This window comes from Rhinolophus sinicus, linkage group LG04, assembly GCF_036562045.2.
Source record: "Rhinolophus sinicus isolate RSC01 linkage group LG04, ASM3656204v1, whole genome shotgun sequence".
Taxonomy (NCBI): Eukaryota; Metazoa; Chordata; class Mammalia; order Chiroptera; family Rhinolophidae; genus Rhinolophus; species Rhinolophus sinicus.
The window spans coordinates 66,142,566-66,167,590 of record NC_133754.1 but is presented as its reverse complement, the minus strand read 5'-3'; the positions used below and the strand labels follow the sequence as shown (position 1 = coordinate 66,167,590).

Below are 25,025 nucleotides of genomic sequence, written 5' to 3'. Positions count from 1 at the left end.
ACAATAAAATAACAGCTGAAGCCCCATGCATGTCCTTTTTGATTCTCCCCTCTGCAGCCATCTGAGATAACTTCTATTATGAGTTCAGTGTTTAGCATTCCCTCACGTTTTCTGTAATAGTCATAATTTTATATTTCAAAATATGTACTATTATTTTACCATTTAAAAACTTGAAAAAATACTATTACACTATATGTATATTCAGCCACTTATCTTTTTCATTCAACATTTTATGTTTTTGAGAATTTTTCATTTTGGAATACATAGTTCTATTTTACCTATTTATATAATATGTTTTGTTTCAATATGCCATAATTTGTCCATTCTTTTGTTGATGGAAATGTAGTTTGTTTCCATTCTTGCCAGTAGGAAGATTATTGTAATGAACATTCTTAAATGTTTCTGTCTGGTTGTGCACATACGAGAGTTTCATGTATTTATGAGAAAAACTTGCCAGGTTATACATAGTGTTTCTACATTTTTAGCTAGATATTGTCAAAGTTTTTCCAAGAGGATTTTACCAACTTAAACATTCACTAGTATATGAGCCGTCCCACTAGTAGATATCCTTCTCAGCACTTGATGTTGTGAGACTTTGATTTTTACCAAATATCTTTGAAATTGTATATCTTTAATTTGCATTTCTCTGATTTCTGGTGAGATTTTATGTCTTCACATGTTTGTTTGGATTTATTGGCCATTTGGATTTCCTTTTGGGAATTGCCTATTCATGTTTTTCTCCATTTTTTTTTTTTTACTGAATTATTTGTCTTTTTCTTACTGACTTTTCAAGGAATTTTTACTATTTTCTGGCTATTCATTAGCAGTTATATGTATAACAGATATCTTCTACTATTTGTGGCTTGTTTTTGAACTTTTTAATGATGTCTTTACTTATGCAGAAGTTAAAATTTTAATGTAATTGATTCATGTTATTTTTCCCCATTTAAGCATGAGTCTGTCTGATGGAGATGTGGTAGGATTTGACATGGAATGGCCACCAGTACACAGTAAAGGGAAGCTGAGCAGAGTTGCACTAATTCAGTTGTGTGTGTCAGAGAGCAAATGTTACTTGTTTCATATTTCCTCTATGTCAGGTTGGTATCTTTTCTTTGTTTCATTTCTTTATATAGTAAATAATTATATTAACTTTATTTCTATAAAATTAAGTTCTTGAATTACCTGACACTTCTCTCATCACGTTATGTTTAAGTATTTATGTTCCATCTGATTGACTCATACCCGTTTTGCGTAATTTTCACGTCTCTATCGTTGATATTATTCCTGTTTTAGAGAATAGAGAACTGAAGTTTAGAGGGGCTAAATGACCAGGATTATACTTTTAGTGCTAGTAGAGATAGCATTCAAACTAGTTATTTTTCTTGTCATTTATCAATCAAGGACTGTTTGTTTTAGGTAAGAAAAGAAATACTCATAGTGAATGTGTTTCTGAATTTAAACTTAACATGAACGTAGATTTAACTGTACACATAGAATGTGTAATAAGTAGAAAATAAGTCCATCATACTTGATAGAACGTATGGAAATAATAATAAAATGTTATAGTTTTTCCTCAGGGATTAAAAATGTTGCTTGAAAATGAAGCAATTAAAAAAGCAGGTGTTGGAATTGAAGGTGATCAGTGGAAACTTCTGCGTGACTTTGATATCAAATTGAAGAGTTTTGTGGAGCTAACAGATGTTGCCAATGAAAAGGTAGCCATAATACATATATTATTTTCATAAACAAGATAAATCTGTGTTTCATAGAAAGTCTCTTCTATCTGAATGTTAGACTTTTTGGAAAAATAATTTAAGCTGTATGTTTTTATAACAAAGAAGTCCCAAATGAGTGTTCCATAACGAAAACCTTCAGTTCTAATCTATTGCTTTAGCAAATAGTTTCTTTAAGCAAGTTCTTCCCCTATATTAGTACTATTTCACTTTGTTTCACATATTTGCAAATTTAAATATTGTATTTTATCTCTTTAATCCATTTATATCAATACCCAATTCCTATTTTTTTTTTGTTTCTTTTGAGAGCATAATGCATCTCTTGTGATAGATATCATGCTCTTAGTGGCAGTTTGACCATCAGTTCCATCGCCCGTATTTTACATATTTTATTAATATTGTCATTAGGTTAAATTCTCATATTTAGCCAAGTATTCGTTTGGCTGGGAAGTAGAAAGCCTACCAATCTATTAAACTTTTTTTCCATGAACAATACTTTTATAATCCAAGAATTTTAATAACTGCATTGGGGAATTTCCAGAATTAAATTCTTATAAATGTGGACTGCAAATGAGTTTTTTAATGACAAGAAATATATTAAGGACTGTCTATGCCTTATATTTTGGTATAACATTTCCAACTTTATTTGTGGCACGGTCATTTGGTAGTTTTTAGGAATATCTGAAAATAGAAGGAAATAATTTTTGCTATGTTGATTGTTCATTACTTCTAGCTGAAATGTAGACAGACCTGGAGCCTCAATGGTTTGGTTAAACACCTCTTCGGTAAACAGCTTCTGAAAGACAAGTCTATCCGCTGTAGCAATTGGAATAATTATCCTCTCACTGAGGACCAGAAACTGTATGCAGCCACTGATGCTTATGTATGTACCAAAGATCTTTAGATATGATGCATTTTTTTCAACCTATAACAAATTCCTTTAGAAAAATTTTATTGTGGTAGTAGCACAAACTCAGCTAAAACATTTAAAATTGGTTTGGCATTAAAAATGCTTAGGAAGACTTTCAGTGAAACTGTTAATTCTCAATATTAATGAACAAGTACCAATCAACAGATTGTTCAGTGTTAATTATTTTTATTGTCATGAAGCCAAAATAATGTCCAATTTGTATGTAAAAAATGTGAGTTCTCCGAAAACATGAAAGGCTAGTAAGCTCAGACTGAGCACACACAAATGGTATTGATGATGTTGATTTATAAGCAACTTCAGAATAAAAATAATTACAAGATAGTTTCTATATTGAAACTGGCCTTATTTTTTCTATTTAAAATGTGGTAAAAATTTAGAAAAATTGCCTCCAGACTTAGCTTTCCACTGCTGTTAGATGCATTTTCATATTTATAGTATATTCGTACATAATGAAATCTGGGCTTATCTTTATATATAGCACTATTGGTTTTTTTATTTCCCAAGAAGTATATTTTATGTCCTAGTCAATTTTTCTCCCCTAATTCATACTTTTATTTGTAGATGAATATCTTGTTGTTTCCCCCGCTTTTTTTCTCATCTACTTTAGGAATGGAAACTTTTATTTACAAACAGAAAAATATTCAATTTTGTCAGAAATCAGTTAATAATTTTCTTTATGTTCTGTTTAAAAAAATCATAAAACTTGATAACTAGCTCATGTTTTATAGCATTTTTATTTTATAGCATTTTCATGAGAAACCAGTGTGACTTGATTGTTCCTATTAACAGTACTTAGAAGAAGGACTGTTTATGGATTGACTAATACCTGCTTATAATATTGAGTGTTAGAACATGAAAACTTAAACTTTTATTTTTTAAAACATAGACTGCTTATTTTCTTCATTCTCACAATTGGTATGGTGAAAAAATGAAGACATTTAAATCACTGTGAAACACAGTAGGTTGAATTCAGCTTTTTGGGTGCTTCAGGAATCACTGTTTTAGGTTTTTGTAAAGATGGGTCAGAGTTTTATTTTGGTGATTTTAGTATGCACTTTTCATTTTTCTGTTTTTCTATAGGCTGGTCTCATCATTTATCAAAAATTAAAAAATTTGGGTGAGGATGCACAGTTGTTTGCTATAAATAAAGGTATGTTATGCTCTAAAAATAAAAGATAACATTTGAATTTGCTTTTTTGTTAGGTTTATCTCCAAAAAGACAGTATTTATACAAGTGCAAAGTATTTAGTATTATTACAACTTCTCGACTGTCTGAGCAGTGTTGACATTAGGTTAAGATCTATTTGGCCAAAGATAAGGATTTCAGACATGTTACTTGTGGCAAAGCAGGACTTAACTACTTTAATGTTGTAGCATTGCTGTTTATTAAGCTTCTAGAGTTGGGGCTTTGTGGCTTTTATAACATCGGTGATACAACCAGGTTTGTCCCAGTTTGAAGAGTATACATCCTTGTTATAAATATTTGGAGTGTGTAAGCTGCTTTATAGTACCCTGGTTTAAATTTCTGTATTTTCTCCAGGGTGGGATAACTCTACTGTTTGTCTCCAAAAAGAATGGCTGCCTCATTCAACTTCAGGGCCTTTCTCGGATATCTCGATAGGTCAGTGATAACAGACCAAGGTAGTAAATTGGAAGGGCCTGGACTTTTGTGTCACATAGACCAATGGTGGAATCCCAGCCAAGTGACCTGGAATTTACCCATGTTTGAGTGGGTGATACGTGGGCGATAGCATAAAAAATATTTCATAGGATAGTTGTGGGTACTAAAAGGCACACACTCTTCAAAGCGCCTATATTGCTCTGTATGTAGTTGTTATTATTAGTCTTGTAGCTTCCTCTTAGAGATTTTAAGTAATTGTGTTTGTTAAGATGTTAATTAAATTAGGTGATTTTGCTAAATAAACTTAAAAATATGGCATGACCTTATTATATAAAATTATATAATATCCTGTATAATTGTTACAAGAAGGGATCCATACCCTCTGTTGTAGACCCTCCTTTACAAAATGTTAAAGTATAAGAGGATTTCTTATACTTTCTTTGTCTCCCTGGAAAACCACTTCTGATGAGCACAGGCTGACTTTCTGTAGCCAAGTTACTGTCGCTAGAAATTATCTTGATTACTGAGTCAGGTAATATGTTTTTGAAGCTAAGCTAGATAACAAGATATAAGAACTTGTTTAACTCATAATAGAATTGAATTCAACAGAGGAGATTCATGATTTTCTGATTTTGTGGTTTGCAGAATTGCTTCTAGGTTACACTTGCAATTTTGTCTGTCATGAAAATGCTTCTGAGGAATGTTTAAGCTATTTCACCAAAGTAACATATATTTATACTGGAAGTCCTGGTATCTGTGTACCTGCCATTGCAATGCTACATTCTTTGACCCTCACTTTTATTCTCTATTACATTTTATATCTAAGTATTTTGTGACATCTGAAGTGCTGTAACTTGAGTAGGATGCCAATGAATTGTAATTAAGATAATCATTACTTTTTTCCCCTCCCTCCCTTCCTTCCTGATATTAAGTCAGAGATGTTGACCTCACCTGTCTTGACTTTCCCTGGTCTACATATGGATGATATTTTCAAGTGACCAATTTTGATATTATTATAAGATTTTGTTTTTTTCTTATTATTAAAGGATAAAAATAGATTAGAACATTAGAAAATCAGAGGATATTTGCACATTGTTTCTCACTGTTAAAATATTAGGTTATTCCCAATGTGATAGTTAATAAGCACTAAATGATATAGTAGTTAAGTATGTATTTATTCACTTATTAAATATTGTTGAGTGCTTTACAATGTAGGGATACAGTAGTGAACAAGACAGACATAAATCTGTTTCCTGAAAGGAAAACCTACAGTTTTGTAGGAATACAAAGAACAAAAAGGTAATTCCAGTGTGGAGAGATGAGTCTTATGATGTGGGAAAACAAGTGCTATGTTAGCACATAGGAGAGGCGTCCAATGCATGTTTGGAGGTATTAGAGAATATTTTCTGGAGAAAGTGATGTTTAAGGCAAGACCTCAGATAATTGCAGTAGTTAGCTAGCTGAAGAGTAGCAGAAAAGTGTCATAGGTACAGAAGATAACAGATGCAAAAGTTTCAGAGATAAGAGAATTCGTGGTATCTATAGGCATGTAGTTCAGTGTGGTGAATCATCAAATACGGCAGGGTGAGAAGTGAAGGAGAAGCAGAAAAAGGAAAGCAGGTAAGTCATGTGAAGGAGTTTACATTCCCTGCGAAGAGCTATCGAGGGTTTTAAACACAGGAGTGACGTGAATTACATTAAGTAATGACTTGCGCTGTAGAGCAGAAAATGGATTGTAGGACGGCGAGGGTTGCAGTCGGAAGATCTGTTAGGAGGCTATGCCACTACGTAATCCAAGTGAGGTGATGGTGACTTGACTTGGGGACAGGGAGAAGTGGATAGATTCAGAATACATTTAATAGGGCAGTAGGATCAACAGAATTTGATGAGATGATGAGAGCCACGTGACAAGGATCATTTCTGAGTTGTCGGCATGAGCAACAGAGATAAAAAATATTGATGAGGAGGAGCCATATTTGGAGATGAGGAGTCATGCAGTTGATTTTAAGTATGTTAAAGGAAGGAAGGCTTTGAGATAGCAAGGTGGAGGTGGCCAGAGGCACTCAGACATACAGCCTGTAACTCAGAAAACAGTTTGAGTTAAAAATAATTGGGAGTTAGAGATAAAGAACTGGGGCTAAGAACTTGAGGAATCATAGTATTTAATGTTTGCGTGGAGGAGGGGCCACCAGAGGAGTTGCTGTGGGCATAGAAGGAAATTAGGAGGTGTGGGGTGCAGAAGACCAACTTAAGAACATGTTTTAAAAAGTAGGAGGATGCACTCAACTGTTTTAAATTCTGAGAGTTTGAGAAACTGAGGACTTAGAATTAATCATTAGATTTGGCAATGTGGCAATCATTTGTAACCTTTTACTGCAGCTTTGGTGTACTGGGTGACACAAGAGGGTTTTGAGGAAAGAGTGGTCTTTTGGGGCATGTGCTGGTAAACCAGAAAAGAGTCCACAGGCTTCGGTACTAGAAGGTGCTATAACCATAGCAAGAGTGGAGTAGGGAATGATGTGGGTGGAAATCATTATCATAAATGGAGGGCTAAGTTAGAGCTAAGGAATGTGAGAAAGCATGTGCAAACAGCTTTTCTTTAGAAGCTTGTTTTGGAAAGGGAATATTAATGTGTTCATATAACATATTTGTTGAGTGTTTATTATGGGTCAAGTACTGTTCCAGTTGTTTCACTTGACTGAAGTGAGAGGGAACGAGCCACGTGGATATCTGAGGGAAGGACATAGCAGGCACACTGGCAAGAAGGGGCAAAGCCTCTGAGTGTGATTGCTTGCCTTGTTTGAGAACACTGAGCATAACTGAAGCCAAATGAGTAAGGATGAGAGCAGTAGGAAATGAGGCTAGAAAAATAGCTTGGGCCATATCATTTAGAGCCTTATACGCTGTGACTTCATGTTTTATTAATTAAAATAAATACAATGAGTGATGGGAAACCGTTACAGGATTTGGAGCAGAATGACATGATTAAAATTTTATTTTAAAAGGATTTTTCTGGCTGCTATAGAGGGCAAGTGTTTAGGCAGAGAAGTCAGTTAGGAGGCTGTTGTAATAGTCCAGGCAAGAGATGATAATTGTTTGGATTAGGCTGGTAGCAACAGAGGTGGTGAGAAGTGGTAGATTTTGCATATGTTTTGAATGTATATATTGTGAAGAATTTGCTAATGAAGTCTCTGTAAGGTGTGAGATATAGAGACTGAGAAAACAATCCAGATATTTTGGTTGGATCAGCTGATTGAATGGAAGGGTCTGTTAATGGAAAAATTACCGGAAGAGCAGGTTTTGGTGAGAAAAACCTAGATTTCGGTTTTGAACATGCTAAATTTTAATTCCTTTTGATATCTAAGAACATATCTTGGAAATGTGATTCTATGGTGAGGGGAAAGGTTGACACTGATGTAACTTTGGGAATCATCTGTAGGAAGATGGGAGTTAAAACAGTGAAACTGAATCAGATAAAATAGGGAGTGAATGGAATGAAGAACCGAAGAGACTCAAGTATTGACATCAAGGGCACACCCACATTCAGGAAGATGAGGAGAGTGCAGCAAAGAGAACTGAGAAGGGGCAATGGTAATGGAGCAAGTGTAGGAGGTGTGGTGTTCAGAAACTAAGTGTAGAAAATGGAGGAAGTTACCAACTATTTTAAATACCTTGGAGAGTTTGAGAGAGGTGATGAGGAACTAGAATTAACAATTAGACAGTGTGGAGACCGTTAGTAACCCTTCCCAAAGCAGCTATGCTGTATTGGTGGGGTTGTGAAAGCTGACTTGGAATCCGTTTAGGAGAAAATGGGAGTAGAAAATTTGACATAACTCTTTCAAGATATTTTGCTATAAATGGGAGTAGTGATATGAATACAGACTAATTAGCCCATTGGAGGTAGGACGATGAGATAGTTCTCTTCGTCTTGTTTCTATTTTCTTAGTGAAATAAGAGGTGAGTTGTTCCCTGAGTAAAAGGAGAAACAAACTGATATTGGATGCTGGAGAGAAAGAAAGAGGTATGAAACAGTCATCTTGAGAGTGGGAAATGCAGTCATTACTGAGGGTTCACTTGAGATCTGTGTCATGAATTTAAAGCGATGTGAGGTGAGTCGTCATAGATGTGTTTTATTTTCAGCTGTATTCAACTGTTTGGGTCTAGACATCAAACAGGTAAAAAAGCTGGATTTAATTAGAGTAGGGATTTTGCCAGGTAAATACCCTGGAGGGAGGAAGGAGCAAATGAGTTCAGTCCATAAAAAGCGAATGCTTACTATAATATGGGTAAGAAAGGGGAAAGTCAAAGGTGGTGGAGAGTGGGAGTGGAAAGGATAATAGATAAGAAGAAGGCTGTAGGGGCAATGGATTTGGTTCTGCAAGTGTGAAAGAATTGTTGTGTTGGAGACAGCCTGTTTGGAAGAAGGAGAACATGCTGGTATTCAGAGGGTGGAATGCTTGCAATTGAAGTTTGGAAGTGGTGACTTCATTGGCATTTATAAGGTCCAGGGTACGGCTTTGGGAATGGGTGGCTGAGGTTAACTGAGGAAAAGATTGTTGGAAATGGAGGGATCAAAGAACTGAAAAGGTCACACTTTTAGGTGGAGCATCTCTGTGAATGTGGAAATCATTAGAAATTATCACTGGAGTAGTAGTGATGGGAAAGGTAGTGAACCAGGTGCCAAAATCTTCAATGAATGAAAGGATGTGATTTTGAGATCAGAAGATAACTGCAGCAGTCAGGAGGAGCAGATTGTATACGTTACATGTTTACGAGGAGCTGAACTTTTTGAATGACAAGGTAAATGGTAATAAAGAGTAAGAACTTCTAATCCAGGGAAAGGTTTGGGAAATGAGAGCCAATTTTGTGGTACTGATGGGGAATGACATGCCAGGCAGAATGAAGTTCAGAGTTTGGAAGATGATCACTGATTAGAAAGGCCTCATGTTTTTTTTGGTGATGACTGATAATGAGGGCAGTGAGGAATGGCTATTGGGGAAGGTCATGTTTTACCAAACTGTATTTAATAAGTAGCAGCCACATGGTGTTATATTAATTTCTGATTTTAAAATAGTTCAAATTCTCATTTCTATCTTCTCCTTCTGCCTTGGTTGATAACCAGTGGGTTGTAATATGTATGAATGCATATCATTTCGAATTTATTCTAAAATTTAAATAGCAAAAATTTTAAAGGGAAATAAAATGACTACGATGATTTGAAGATAGGATAAGGAAGTCTTTTTGTTGGAATTCACTTAAAGAAAGAAAATGAAAATGTGAGCCCTAATACTATTTAAATAAATGTCTAAATATGTATCTCTGCTTTATGGTTTGCAGATTAATATTAATTCTTTTTTTCCAGAGGAAGAAATACTACCTAGTGATATGAAGAAACAATTGGCTTCAGTCTCTGAGGAGATGATGGATCTGGCTAAGCATCTTCCAGACAGTTTCGGAAAATTGGAAAATCCACAGAGGTTAAATATCTTCTGTTTTTTTGTTTGTTTGTTTTTTGTTTTAAATCAGTTCTGTCTGTTTTTATTGTGTTTTTCTATCTATGAGGAATTACTGTTCATTAAAGTAGACCCATAAATTTGCTTTAATACATGCACACAGACCGATGTATGAATTTGAGAGATATCTTTCCAATTGTTAAATTATGCATCTGTCAACAAAAAACATCCAGCCTAAGAGAAAGCATATAAGAGTTTATTTGAGCCAAACTGACGACAATTGCTGGGAAGCAAAATCTCAGCGGACTGAGAAAGTGCTTTGCGAAATGGCGGTTTGCAGCTTATTTTATACATAAAATCAAAAGAAGAAGGTTACATGAAATCCGTTGGTGATAGATTAAGGGGGTGGGAGAAAGCAAGTGGGGAAATCTCTGGGATTGGATAAAAGTAAATTGGAGAGACAGGTACTTCTTTCACATAGGTGGGTACAGGATAGTTAATAGTTCTCATTAGGCATGTTGATCAAAAGACAAGAATAATAATGAGGGATTCTGTACTTTCCTGCTCTGGTTGGGGCGGGGGGATTACTGACATTCCAAAGAGGTTATTTTAGCTGCAAAAAAACAACAGGCCCACTTACAGGCACAGATTACCTTTATGAAGGAAGCTAAAGATGTGACTTCCTGCCATGGCCCACGTAATTAGGAAATTTTTTTTATGCTTACACCATCTTATGTGGTTATTTTCAGTCTCCTGAGCTTGTCAGGTTTAATACGTGGCCCCTTTCCCGTCCACACATAAAAAAGTTTAAGGCTTTTCTGTCTGCTTTGTAGGATGTTTTATGAAACAAAGCAAAATAAAGTTCATAAGTCCACGTGAAGGAAAATATTTAAGAGTCAAAGTTATCTTTTTCTTTGTTTCTATGGGCATCTTTCATTTAATTATATTTTGTTCACTTGAAATCTATAAATAAAAACTTTTGTATTTACAGCTTCAATTTTCCCCTTATTATCTGATTATTATATAAAAAATTCCACCTAGTCAGTTCACTATTAGAACAGGAGGCATTCAGCTTTTAAAGATCATTTTAGAGCTAATGTACTAGATAACTTGAGATATTTGGATTAACAGACATGGGTCTACTGGTGCTGTGTAGCTAGCTCTTTTTTGGAACCAGGTCTTGCCCTAGTCTTACTTGCTGAATGACTTCCTTGTTAAATCTCTAAAAGCAGGATTGCTCTTGAACAGTGAATGAATACAGTGTGGTAATATAATTTTGAGGCAAAAATGCTTTGTAGAAATATGAAGCGGTTGAAATAGAATTCTGACTCTGACAAAATGAATGTTAATGTATTCTGTTTTGGATGAGATTTGTGATATATTTTGATTGAGAGATTTCCAAATAGAATATAGAAATTCAGCTCTTTTTCGAAGTCATTTTTTTCCTTCTACAAATTTGGTTTAGTAGTTTTTAATATGATTTTGAGAATTTCTGAAAGATGTAACTCTCAAATGGGAAGGGTACCAGTAAAACCATTTCTTATTCATTTTCACATTTTTTTCTCTCCATGAAAATGAGAAATTACCTTTTACATGATGTTTACATACATTTCAGATTTTTGTTCTGGCAATTAAAATACCTATTGAATGTAAATTACATATGCTTTAATGCTTTGCTTTATAATACCAAAGCTAAATAGGTTTCCTTAAAACTTGAGAATGGGAAAGACTGGATTCATTTTTAGTAAAGATAGATCTTGTAAAGTTTAAGTGCCAAAACAAGAACTAGTTAAATCTCTTATTTCAGGTTCTTTGTAACAACTCTTCAGCAATACCTAATTATGTAGATTATACCTCAGAGCCATGAGGGAACAAAAAAGGCATCTGAATAGCCATAATACATGCTCTAAGCATGAATTCACCTGACTGCATTTGTAGTGGAGTATGTGAGGCTACATTCAGAACATATTTGCTTTTCGTTTACAGATACAGTTTGCAAGTATCCAGTTAAAATGAAAACCAGGTATGGATAAGGAATGGTATGCACATGACAAATCTGGAGATTACAGTTGGCTGTCTCTGAAGGAGTGGCCAAAACTATAAAAATTAGAAGTAAGAACTTTTAGAATAGAGATTTGTCACAAAAGGGAACAGCTTTATGCTTCCAGTGGACCTGGGAAGGTATTGGACTATATTGAGTCATTGATTTAAATTCAGTACATATCTGTTGTATTGCTGTCATGCACTTGACGGTCTGCTGGGTGCTTCTGGGTGCTTAGGTTGTCTGCAGGCTACTACGTAATACACATAATAACAATCCTAAGAAAGAAGGAAAAGTACACTGTGCCTTACTGAAGAAGGCAGGACAGCTTTTGGTATTATTTAGAGTAAATAGTTATCTTACATAAAACACGTTATTCTCTGATGTTGGCACAGGATAAGTGAGCCCTTGCAATCTTGCCAATCTATGTGTCACTCATTGTTGCTGTGTTTATATGTCACAACACTCCTTGTGCATTTAACAAACTGTGTCACTTATCTGTTCCGACTAATGTATTTACATACATGTCTTATATTTGAATACCTGTGTATAATGCTAAATGTTCTTTATAAGATTTGAAGAGTTTTAGATTGTTAGAATTACTGAGATTTTAGGTTTAAATTTAATTTTGCCTATGTTTATATTGATCTAGATTTGGTCAACTTAAGCTTGAGCCCAACTTTGGAGTATTGTTAATAGTGCTATTTTTCAGTGTGGAAATAATTCATGAAACAACTCAGCATTTTTAATAGTTTATTCCCATGAATGATCAAATCTTTATTTGAATCATCAGTATAAAAACTTTAAAAGTCATGTTAGATTTTATTAAGTATTGATTTTAATACAAAAAAATTAGAAGAGCTAAACACAAGCATTAGTTACATAGTAAAGCATGTCTCTTTGATCATTATATTTCCTTTTCTCCCTCAAATTTCTACTTTTGTGAAGTAACTAAAAATTGCTGGAATAAGGCCCATAACCAACAGGCAAGATAGCGTGCTTCATTTTACACTCTGGCAGTGGTTTTTCTCTCCAGTTAACCAGGACTATTTATAATATAGCTGTATAAAGTCACTTACTTAAAATGTTATATTAGCGGGCTGGCCTGGTGGCTCAGGTGGTTGGAGCTCCGTGCTCCTAACTCCGAAGGCTGCTGGTTCGATTCCCACATGGGCCAGTAGGCTCTCAACCACAAGGTTGCCGGTTCAACTCCTCGAGTCCCGCAAGGGACGGTGGGCAGCGGGGCCTGCAACTAAGATTGAACATGGCACCTTGAGCTGAGCTGCTGCTGAGCTCCCAGATGGCTCAGTTGGTTGCAGTGCGTCCTCTCAACCACAAGGTTGCTGGTTCGACTCCCGCAAGGGATGGTGGGCTGTGCCCCCTGCAACTAGAAAACGGCAACTGGACCTGGAGCTGAGCTGCACCCTCCACAACTAAGACTGAAAGGACAACAACTTGACTTGAAAAAAAAAAAAGTTATATTAGCAACTATAAAGAAAGAGTTAAGAAATTCAGTTCATATTTATTTATATACATCTTCTCCATATTTTTTTACTTCTTACATTTGCCCAGTGAAGGAAATTTTTTTCTATTATAAAGAATATGTCTCTAGTTTTGAGATTTTTGAAGATGCAAAACAGCATCATTTTCGAATATCGTAAGCACTCTTAGGTCTTGCATTTGGGACTAGTTTGATCAGTAAATGGAAAAAATGAGGTAAAACATGGGATCATAAACATTTTCTTTTAACTTAACATATTAATATGTATGTGTTCCTAGTCTTTTGGCATACATCATGGCTTTTTCATTAAATATTGGCCTGCTCTTTGGAGTTTTGCAGTTTCTTGTTTCAAACATCAATATGTATCACCTACAATTTCCAGTTTCAGTTTCTTTAAAATGGAGAGAAAACTTCAGACACTTGAAGCAATCTGAATGCAGAGTCCTAATATTTTTCCTCCAAACTTTTATAGTTATTTTAACTAGTTACTCAGACAGAACTTTTTTTTAAAAAGGCATTTGCTGAGCCTTTCCATATGTTCAACTTAGAATTCAGTGAAATAGCATTCGTTTTTTTTTGGTGGTCATGTATCACACTGATTTGATTTACATTTAATTAAATTAATTACCATCAAAAGTATGGCTGACATAAATATTTAGTTTGGGACCAAACACTGCTGTACTTAATAAGCATACCAGTAAACTGTTGAATGCAGAAGTGTGTTGCTGTACTAGAGAGCAGCCTGCCAGCGATAAGCATACGTATAGTGGGCAGTAGGGAATGAAGAGCAACCTTAATCTAATGTGTATTTAAGTGGAGGTCAGTTTAGAAAGCTGCTACTTATTCAAAAGCATTAAAACTTGTCCTTATAGTTAATGCAATTAAAGTTGAATGAACTTTTCTTAACTTTGTTTTTTTTTTTAGGGTTTCTATACTGTTGAAGGATATTTCAGAAAATCTACATTCAGTGAGGAAGATGATACTTGGTTCTACTGAGACTGAATTGAGGCCCAGAAGGAATTGTAACTTATTACCATTGGAAGATCCACCTGCTGGTAGAGTACAACAGAAACAAAATAAAGAAGGTGAAATTTTCACTAAAGTTAAAGATGAGACATGGGACACAGCACTTGATAATTTAATTACACATGATGGAGAAAATGTGCATGGAAATGGAGTGAAACGAGGAGGTGGATTTGAAGATGGACTAGAAGACATTAACTTGAAAGAGAATACAGAAGGAATTTATTTGATGTCCTTAGGTACTGAAGAATATGAACTCAAAATTTTGGAACAGCAGCCTCAGGAAAACGACCTTAGTGATGTTACTTGCCAATTTCCTGAGGTAACTAAATAAAGAGAAAACAATTCTCATTCACTAGTAGGGGTTGGCTGATTTTTTTTTTTTTAATTTAAAGGGACAGATAGTAAATATTTAGGCTTTGTAGACTGCACAGTCTGTGTTGTAATGACTCAATTCTGCCAACTATAGACAAAAGTAAACAATTGAGCTTGTCTGCATTTCAGTAAAAGTATTTATAAAAATAGAAAATAGGCTGGCTTGACTTGTAAGCCATATTTTTTGCTTCTCTTGACTTGGTATAATAAGAAACATCTTATAGTCTTATAGTGGAAAGATTTCATGGTGTCAGTAGGCATTTGTTGTAAAATATTATTTTAGCTCTTCTGATTCTTACATAATACATATCTGCTTTTTTTTTGGATTCCCTACATATTTACTAGTGTTTACTCTTATGAACTTAATTTTTGGGAGTATTTTTATTTCCTCATACAGATTTTCTTTACTTGCTATTATGAGAGGATTCCTCATAAATGGATGTTTTTGCTTGACACTAACATTTACTGTCATATGGAAAGTCAGTGACCTGTGTTTTTTTTTTAATAGATTATTGTTAAACATTCTATATTCTCTCTCAACTTCATGTTTTGATTTCTAATTATGTTCTGATTTGATTAGTTTGTGAGATTTTGTTTTTCTCTTGGCCATGTTAAGTATATTTTTTTCAAATAATGAAATTGTATAGAGGAATGTTTCTTTTATTGTAAAGACAGATCATAAAAAGAGACATCATATAACTATATTTTTATCTCATTCATTTTTTATTAGTTTTAAAAATTATCTGTGATACCCGTATTCAGTAGAATTTTATACTTTTTTTTTACAATAACTACATCTGTAAGCTTTTTAAAATTAGATTTAAAAGTCATTTAATAGGGTTATTTCTCTCTCAGTTCTAATGGCAATCAAAGTCTCAGTGTTTGAGAAATTCTTTATGTTTTTGTTATTATTAGTAATCATTTCTATCAGCATATAAATACACTTTATTTTAAAATTGTTTTCAAACTATTCTCATGCTGACAATTTGTAAAACAGATTCCTTTTTGGGAAACGTCTTTTGCTAACATCTGCATTACTCTTTAATTTTCTAGAAATTTCATATGTGTACAGTTTAAAACGATGTTTCATATGGAATTATGGTCTGACTGACATCATTTACTCCAATTATTGCCATTTTTTACTGTGTAATAATTATTAGTATTTTTTTCCCTTTATTCGTTAAAGACCCCGTTTAAAAAATAAATTTTTCTCTTCTTGTATAAAAGTTGTTTTAAAATCTTCTTTTAAAGCTTAATTTTTGCAGGATATTTAAGACTATACTTTCTTTTCCTACCTATAGTTTAAAGATTAGACATTTTGGTGGGTGTCCTCTCTTCTGTATTTCTTTTGTGGATATCTTCTACGCAGGTTCCCATGCTGTAGGACACTTACTTCCTGGGTATTGCCAAATTATTACAAAGGTTCCTCATATCCAAACATCAGCACTGGCTAAATAAATAATTATCTGATGCTGTTTTTAAAATATATGTAGATACTATCTGTAAAATAGTGATTTACGTAAAAGTAGTTTTACAATCATAGTAGCTTTTTATGATCTTTTTAAAATCAATGGATAGAAAAGAACAACTATTGTTCCTGGCTTTGGACAGAAAATTTCAACCTTTCAAAGAAGTTCTTGGACTCAAAAAGTTTGGGAAACACAATTTGACATTGTTTAACCATAGTTGAACTTGTCTTTGTATTCTCATTTAGAGTGTGGGCTTTATTTCAAGTCTGTTTATCTTGTCTATCTTTCCAGTTGCATTTCTTTCTTTCTCTTTTTATTTGGTTCTTTGTTTCTATGTTTATTCCTCCTCTTTCTTCCTCCCTACAACCTTCTCTTCCTTATTTTCTTTCTCTCTTCTTATCGTATAAACCCAAAAATATATATTACAAATTTACCTATTAGACAAGAGAGCTATATTTTGTAGAAAAGAGGGTATGGAGTCAATTAGATGGGAAATTAATCTTTGAATTCTTTTTTTTTTAAAGCATTTATCTTCCAATGATAATGAAGAGGATACATCTTATGTAATTGAAAGTGATGAAGATTTAGAAATGGCAATGCTTAAGGTATGTTTAAAATTATAGAAAATTACTTCCAAATCTATCCAAAGGAAATTTAATTAAATAAAATGTTACTTAGTTCTAAACTGGTCCCATCACGGTGAGATTGCTATCAATCATGTAACATTAGATTTTGTTTTCTAATTCATATTTCTTTATATCTTTATATGGTCTATAAATAATGTTTTAGTAGCGATATACCAATTTTTACATACTAGAAAACAATTACATCACTTTCTTTTAGTCTTTTTCTGAAATGTGAGTAGTGATTCAGCTCTCCAGCATAGGTTTCCCTTTCTTCCCATTTATGTACAAAGGTCAGACAATTAAGTTCGCGAATATTCCTCGAAAAAGTGCTACATACCTCATTGCCGAATATCACTGTGGTCACCTTCGAAGTATTCCCCCTTGGGAAGCTATGCGATGCCAACATCTAGTCCACCCTTCAAAGCAATTTGGAACTCTTTTTCTGGAATGGCCATCAGAGCTGTCATTGTATTACTCTTGATGTCCTGAATGTCATCAAAATGTCTTCCTTTCAATATTTCCTTTCTCTTTGGGTAAAGAAAGAAGTCAATTGGGGCCAGATCAGGTGAGTAGGGAGGGTGTTCCAATACAGTTATTTGTTTACTGGCTAAAAACCCCCTCGCAGACAGTGCTGTGTGAGCTGGTGCATTATTGTGATGCAAGAGCCATGAATTATTGGCAAAAAGTTCAGGTCGTCTGACTTTTTCATGCAGCCTTTCAGCACCTCCAAATAGTAAACTCGGTTAACTATTTGTCCAGTTGGTACAAATTCATGATCCCACTGATATCAAAAAAGGTTAGCAACATCATTGCAACAAGTTCACGAACTTAATTGTCAGACCCCATATATCCCCTTTTATTTGGAAGTTCTGTTTTTATACGTTCAGTATTCTTCTTTCTTTCTTTGGTTTTATTTACTATGGGTACTTTGTATTTTGTAAATAATTTTCTAATATTTTAAATGGTTCAGTTTTCCCATTACCAATATTGAAATTACTGTTTTATAATTTATGTATTTTCTACTCTATCACCTAAGCTCCAGTTTGTTTGTCAGGTGTTGTGAACCAAAGATGAATAATTAGGGGGAAAAAAGCCTAAATTCAGCCTAATTAAGTGAAAAATGAAAATACAGAAGTTCACCATTATGCATACTTTTTGTTCCTCATTTTTAGATCAATGTGATGTTTCTTTTATGAAATGAGATTAGGTTTTTAATTCTTCAGTTTTGAGGCAGAGTAATGAGTAGTGATTAGGAATGTGGATTCTGATTTTAGATGTAGGTTTGAATCCCAGCTTCTCCATTTATTAGCTGTGTGATTTTGAGCAAGTTTGTTACTCAGTTAACAGTTGTAATTATTATTTAAGCTGTTACTTGTGAGAGCTTAGTACAGAGCCTGGTCTTTTGTAAGTGTTTAATAAATATTAGCTAATAAATATTAGCTAATTACTAATATTAGTAATAATAGACATAAACTGCTAAATCATGTTCCTCTATTGATTAACCATTTCTCTGAAGAATACTATTTAAGTATGTTTGTAGGATACTTGAGGACTTCTATAAACTTACATATTGAACCTCTTAGAATTAATCTGGAGGCCCATCTGAGAGAACTGTATTTTCAAAATTCTTTTCTAAGTATGTTTGTTGACTTGAATAAAAAACAAGAAACAAAATCACTTTTTCCCCCCTTTTCTAGGCCTGAAATGAATACACTTTTAAAAAAAACCTTTAAAGTCAAATTTATTAAATGGAAGTTTTATAAACAGAAAAAAATAAGAACTGTGGTTTAATAATTCTTCCTGTCACTTCCCAGTAAAAAATTTACAAATGAAACAATTTTGAACTATCCTAATATTCTTTAAATAGACAACTTTCATTTAGGGGAAGAAATCAGATATACTCAAGCCAAAATAAAACCAAAAAACTTTATGTCACATTTATAATGTTTCTTTCTTAAAATTATTTGAATCTTTTCTGCTCTGTTTTGACAATTCCAGAAACACATTTATTGTTTGCTTATAGTATAAACTCAAAATCAATGTGACTGACGTGATACAGAGGAATTCATTACAAAAATAACATTGAAACCCACATTTACCACTTGGGAATTGAAAACATTGAATTATGATAAAGAAGAACATGTTTTAAATTATATAAATTCATAATTTATGATAACTCTCCCCAGGTGCAGTTCATTATATGCTATTAATGACCCTGTTTATGCTGAAAGTATTCCATCTCTGGCCTTGTGCCTTAGAAACCATTCTTAAGCACATACATATTTAAACTGGAGCACGCATGTTCTTTTGTGGTATTCCTTGTACATCTGCCAGCTTTGAACAAAATTGTAGGTTCTGTTAATTATACTTCTTTTGTGTTTGGTGAAAAAGATACGACACCATCAATGGTTTTAAAATTAGTTTTAAACTTTCAGTCTTTAGAAGACCTAAATAGTGGCATGGTAGATCCAATTCATTCAACATGCACAGAAGTGGAAAGAAATCTCGATGTTCTTTCTAAAGAAAATGAAGATGAGGTTGAAGCTATTGAAAAGGAAGAAGAAGATGATGAAGGTAAGCACTGTGCTATGTTTGAAATAACTCACCTCTGATACCTATCAATGACTTTCATTAACGGTCCAGTTTTTAAATGTTTTGAAGGTCAAGGATGTTGTGGCATATAGTTAATTAGATCTTAAAAACTTGTCATTAAATCCCTTAGTGCTTTGGTCTTCATAAAGCACAATAACTCTATTTATAAAAATAGAGTTATAGAAGGGTTGTATCATTTGGTGACTATGGTGATGTGAAACGTTTCATCCTGAATTTTATATTCTGTTTATCAAAATCATAAAAAATGTTAATAAAAAAATCATAAATTACTTACATTAAACATTATTATAAATGACATAGATACACAGTATCTGTTTCTTAGCTTATTACTTAAAATAACTGGCACAATTTCAAATAGCAAAATGGACTAATTTTCCTACTGTGTGTCCTAACTATAGTAAAGAAGCCACTAAGTGAATCTCCTATTATTTAAATGTAACAGTATTTATTACGGCAAACTTTGGAGTCTTCTCATAAATCTAGAGCTCTATTTCATCAATATTATAACGTGCAAATTTAAAATACATTTTGTAGGTGGAAAACATGTGAAGATGTTAAAAAATGTTTTTCCCTTTGTTTTCTTGTATTAAATGCAGACATAATATCTCCAAATCAATTTAGTTTTCTATTTAGAATTGTTAAAGCTGAGAAGTATAATATTGGATTTTCATTTGTTCAGAGATGAATTATCTTGATTCTTTGTGTTCTTTCTTGGCCACTAGTGAATCTTTCAAACTGAGCAGAAAATGAAAATCAGTTGGGTAAAATTAACTAACTCCCTTCTGTATACAGTTAGAATTTTGATCAAAGATTTGGTGGAATGGTAACTAAGATGAAGATTATATTTTATCTGTGGATTTTGTGACTGTAGTGTAATTTCTGATTACCATTAGTTGAAAGATGGTTTATTATAAAATTTGGATTTATATATAGCTTGGGTCTAAATGTTAGTTTTTAGAAGTATAGCAAATACTAAAACATTGTTTTTTTTACAGTGCTGGCAAAGTATGAACCACAACAAAGTTCTAAGCCTTAGCATTAGGTCTTTCTCAAGGTGTTTACCTGGAGGCATGACTGGTACCCAGACGACCAAATTGGTTGAATTTAAAAGACAGAAAACAATTACCTTTGGTACCTATCACTGTAGTTTTTACAAGAAACCAATGAAATAAAGCTTTTATTCCCTCTCACCCTATGTACCTCTATTTTTAACATAAATGCACATTTTGTTTTATTTTAAGACCATTCAATACCAGAACCTAATGCAGATCAAATTACTTGCCTCAAGACCTACTTTGGCCATTCCAGTTTTAAGCCGTGAGTATAATCTCAATTAATTAAATTGCATATTTACTGTTTTCTTCACAAGGGAATAAAGGCTAAGAATCCACCTATTTAACAGTAACAGCACAACTTATAGTTTATACATGCCACACTGTATTTCTTATAAGTGACTGCACACTTATTTTGAAGTAATAGTTATATAAAATTCATATCTGTAAATTATTTTTTTAAGCAAGGAAAAAATGGTTTTCCTGACCATAGAGAGTGCTGGGTAGAAACTAGTTTAAATACATTAATAAGTGAATCTTAATTTAATGGTGACTTGTTTTTCATTAAATACCTGTGTGCCTATTTTGTGCATCTTATTGTCCAAACCATGCTGATGTAATAGAAATTCATAAGACAACAGTTTGAAGAACAGTGATAATCTTTTTAGTTTTAATATATTCAAATGTATTTACATCTAAGGGGGCATCTTTCAAGTATTGAAACGAGATGAGGAACAAGTAAATTTGAATCAAACTAATAAGAATGTAAAAATCTAGACTGGAGTTTTTCTATTCTGGGAATTTAAAATTTAATCCATGGAAGCATTTCTTTCCGTTTTCCTTTTGATTTTAAAATTAAAAAAAAAAATAAACTGTGTCTCGTGTACAGAAAAGTGCACATAAATGTACAGATCAATGGATTTTCACATACTAGGCATCCGCTGTGACCAGCTCTCAGATAAGAAAGAATAGGTCATTATCACCACACCAGAAGATCACTTTTCCATTTGATTTTTTCCGTAATATTTTATTTTTTAAAGTTCAAAGATACACAGTAAAGTTGGAATTTTTTTTTACTATGAGTAACTGTATATTCAGCATTTTACTATACTTGCTTTATCACATTTACTATACTTGCTTGATACATCGATCATCTCTCTATCCATTTCTTAATTCCTCCAGTTTTTAAAATTCATCTCAAGGTTAATTGTGGATATCGTTATGCTTCCCTCTAAATACTTCAGCATATAAGTCATTAACTATAGTTAAATACTTATTTATTTTTCTTTTGATGTAAAATTTAAATAGAAGGAAATGGTCAAACATTAAGTGTACATTTGCAAATCTTAAGTGCACTTGCATCCACCCATGTAACCTAAACCCCTATTAAAATATGGAACATTATGATCACTCCAGAAAGTTTCCTCATTTTCCTTCTCAGTCAATCCTTGCCGCTGGATAGTTTCTCTTATTTATTTTAAATCAATGATGCTATTGGAAATCTAGTTTGAACCTTGAAATTTATTTTACACTTTAGATATCTGTAATAAAACCTAATACATATACCAATTGAAACTCCTAGTTGTTCAGTCAGTTTGAGTGGGAGATTGATCAAATGGGTGTCTTCATTTAAAGTTCTAGGGTTCATACATTTTTATATTGAAGATAAAAAATATAAAAGAAATGCTATTAGAGGAAATGAAAAAATTAAATGAGTTTCAGCTTGTCCTTTGAGTTTCTTATTAGTAAAACAAAATAGCTTTTTGCTTTTTTATCCTCCAGAGTTCAGTGGAAAGTGATTCATTCTGTGTTGAAAGAAAGAAGAGATAATGTTGTTGTCATGGCAACTGGTAAGTTATACTTAAGCAAATAAATAGTTTAATCATTTAATAAATAAAATTTAAAGATTTGGAAATGCCTAATCTTTCATTAAACTCTCAAAATGCAAATAAAGTAAGTAGTTCCCATTTATACACGGTTTTACTTTCTGTGGTTTCAGTTACCTACAATCAACCACTGTCTGAAAATACCGCATGGAAAGTTCCAGAAATAAACAATTCATAAGTTTCAAAATGCCCACCTTTCTGAGTCTCATGATGAAATCTCACACAGTCCCACTCTATCCTGCCCAGGATATGAATCTTCCCTTTGTCAAGCATATCCATGCTGTGTACACTACCTGCCCAACAGTCACTTAGTAGCCATTTCAGTTATCAGATCAACTATCACAGTATTGCAGTGCTTGTGTTCAAGTCACCCTAATTTTACTTAGCAATGGCCCCGAAGTGCAAGAATAGTGATGCTGGCAATTTGGATATGCCAAAGAGAAGCTGTAAAGTACTTCCTTTAAGTGAAAAGATGAGTACAGTTCAATAAAGTATTTTGGCAGAGAGGAGACAGACCACATTCCCATAACTTTTATTACAGTATAATGTTATAATTGTTCTATTTTATTATTAGTTACTGTTAATCTCTTACTGTGCCTAATTTATGATTTAAACTATCACAGGTAGGTAGGTAGGTATAAGAAAAAACCATAGTATTTATAGAGTTCAGTACTATTCATGGTTTCAGGCATCCACTGGAGGTCTTGGAACATATGCCCTGTGGGTAAGGGGGGACTGCTGTACAAACACAAGTAGTGTAACATACAGAAGAGAGTGACCTGAGAGTAGATGCTTAAATTTATACAAGAATTTGCTCTTGGGAAGGTAGCATATTAGTAAGTGACCATTAGTATGTTGCAAGAAGAAATCAAAGTATCAAAGTTTTATTTTTATTTCAATATGTATTATTTTTATTTCAAGGATATGGAAAAAGTTTATGCTTTCAGTATCCACCTGTTTATATGGGCGGAATTGGTCTTGTCATCTCTCCTCTTATTTCTTTGATGGAAGACCAAGTGCTCCAGCTTGAGTAAGTAATGTTTTCATTGCCATATTATCTCTTTTTTTTCCTTCTGTGAAGGAAACATCTGATCTATCATGGATATTAAAATCTAGTTCCCAGTAACACATTTCTGTAAGTGTTGCTTTATCTTTATAAATAATAAATGACACTTTAATGGAAGAACTCACTTTCTTTTTTGAGATCTCTGTAATTCAAGGCCACCAAGTGGCCCTGAAAAAATTTTTTTAAAAGCAAACTTTATGCCAGTTTAAATTGTCTATCTCAAAATTATTTTCTCTTTTAGTTACTCTCGCTCTTCAGCTCAATATGAAGTGTATACATGGAAGTCTGTATTTTAGTGATGAAAAAATTTTAAACTTTTTTAACTTGCGTTTGCAATTTTTGTTAAAAAACCCCCCTTTACAACCTGCTTTCTCATATGGCCTTTGAAGGAATTTGTTTATCAGATTAATGAGTTACGAAATGAGTGAGAATTGCAAAGAAGAGGAATGTGCATCATTATATTTCTTTATTTCTTCTCACTTAAGAATGAAGTTGGTATATGTAGTGTGTACATGGCTCCAGAATATTTGTTTTCTTTCTTATAGACTGTCCAACATTTCAGCTTGTTTGCTGGGATCAGCACAGTCAAAAAATGTCCTACAGGATATTAAATTGTGAGTAATTTTTATTATTTCTAATCAGGTGGTCATATGTCTATGGTATCTGAGAGAATATTGTACATAAAAAATTTTATTGAATGTATGAACAAAATGTCCATGATTTAAAGATGTAGTTTCTTTTTATAGTACATTTGCAGAACTGTTAATCTTAAAATCTTTCACATTTAAAGAAATTTGGTTTTTGGACTGTAAGGTGAACATTGTAATCATAGGATTGTAAAATTTTGGTTTTGGATGAGAACTTGGACAATTTCTAGTTTTTGCCTCATTTTACAGATGTATAGTTTTGCCTCACTTTACAGGAAACTGAGGCTCAAAGAAAGTAATTTGCCCAGGCACTCACTCAATGAATTAATGGCTGACCAGGGACTGGATTCTAGATCTCTTGCCCCACTAATCCCCCATTATGACATAATTCCTAACAAGAATAAAATTGTCAGACACACACAAAAATACATGTATGTGTACACTAATACACACACACACACACACAGTGCCAAAGAAATGTATACACATTTTAAGAAAGGAAAAACTGTATTAAAATTGTAATGCTCCACATATACCGATAAGAAAAGATGAAGACAAGTCATGTGTATACATTTTTTTGACACTCCTGGTATATTCAAATACAAACATACAAGCATGTATTTACTGAGTTTTGATAAATGCATATAAATATGTAACCCAAACCCCTATCAAAATATAGAATATTACTGTCACTCCAGAAAGTTCTTCACGTCCTTTCCCAGTTTATGCTTTTATCTTCCATCCTATAGCAAACCACCATTCTGATTTTTTCTACCATATTTTTGTTTTGTCTATTCTAGGACTTTGTATAAATGGAGTCATACAATACGAGCTCTTTTGTGTAAGACTTCTTATTCAGCATAATGTCTTGAGAATTCTCCATGCTATTGCATGTACCAGTAGTTTTTTTTTTTTTAATACCAGAGTGGTATTTTATGGTATGAAAATAACACAGTTTGTTCTCTCATTTCCTTATAGCTAGATGCCT

At 33.3% G+C, this 25,025-nt stretch overlaps 1 protein-coding gene across 4 annotated transcripts in view; it reads left to right on the top strand.

Annotated features, from left to right (window-relative positions):
• WRN (WRN RecQ like helicase) overlaps positions 1-25,025 on the top strand; it is a 118,105-nt gene that overhangs the window by 27,117 nt on the left and 65,963 nt on the right. For 3 of the 4 annotated variants that reach the window (XM_074329690.1, XM_074329689.1, XM_074329688.1), the window contains exons 4-15: positions 952-1,097; positions 1,567-1,715; positions 2,467-2,616; positions 3,745-3,814; positions 9,648-9,762; positions 14,205-14,625; positions 16,672-16,752; positions 19,209-19,347; positions 20,628-20,703; positions 22,221-22,288; positions 23,246-23,354; positions 23,936-24,004. In XM_074329690.1, the coding sequence (XP_074185791.1) occupies positions 952-1,097; positions 1,567-1,715; positions 2,467-2,616; positions 3,745-3,814; positions 9,648-9,762; positions 14,205-14,625; positions 16,672-16,752; positions 19,209-19,347; positions 20,628-20,703; positions 22,221-22,288; positions 23,246-23,354; positions 23,936-24,004 (1,593 nt within the window). The remainder of the gene's footprint in view (positions 1-951; positions 1,098-1,566; positions 1,716-2,466; positions 2,617-3,744; positions 3,815-9,647; positions 9,763-14,204; positions 14,626-16,671; positions 16,753-19,208; positions 19,348-20,627; positions 20,704-22,220; positions 22,289-23,245; positions 23,355-23,935; positions 24,005-25,025) is intronic. The other variant, XM_074329691.1, reaches the window with a different exon arrangement.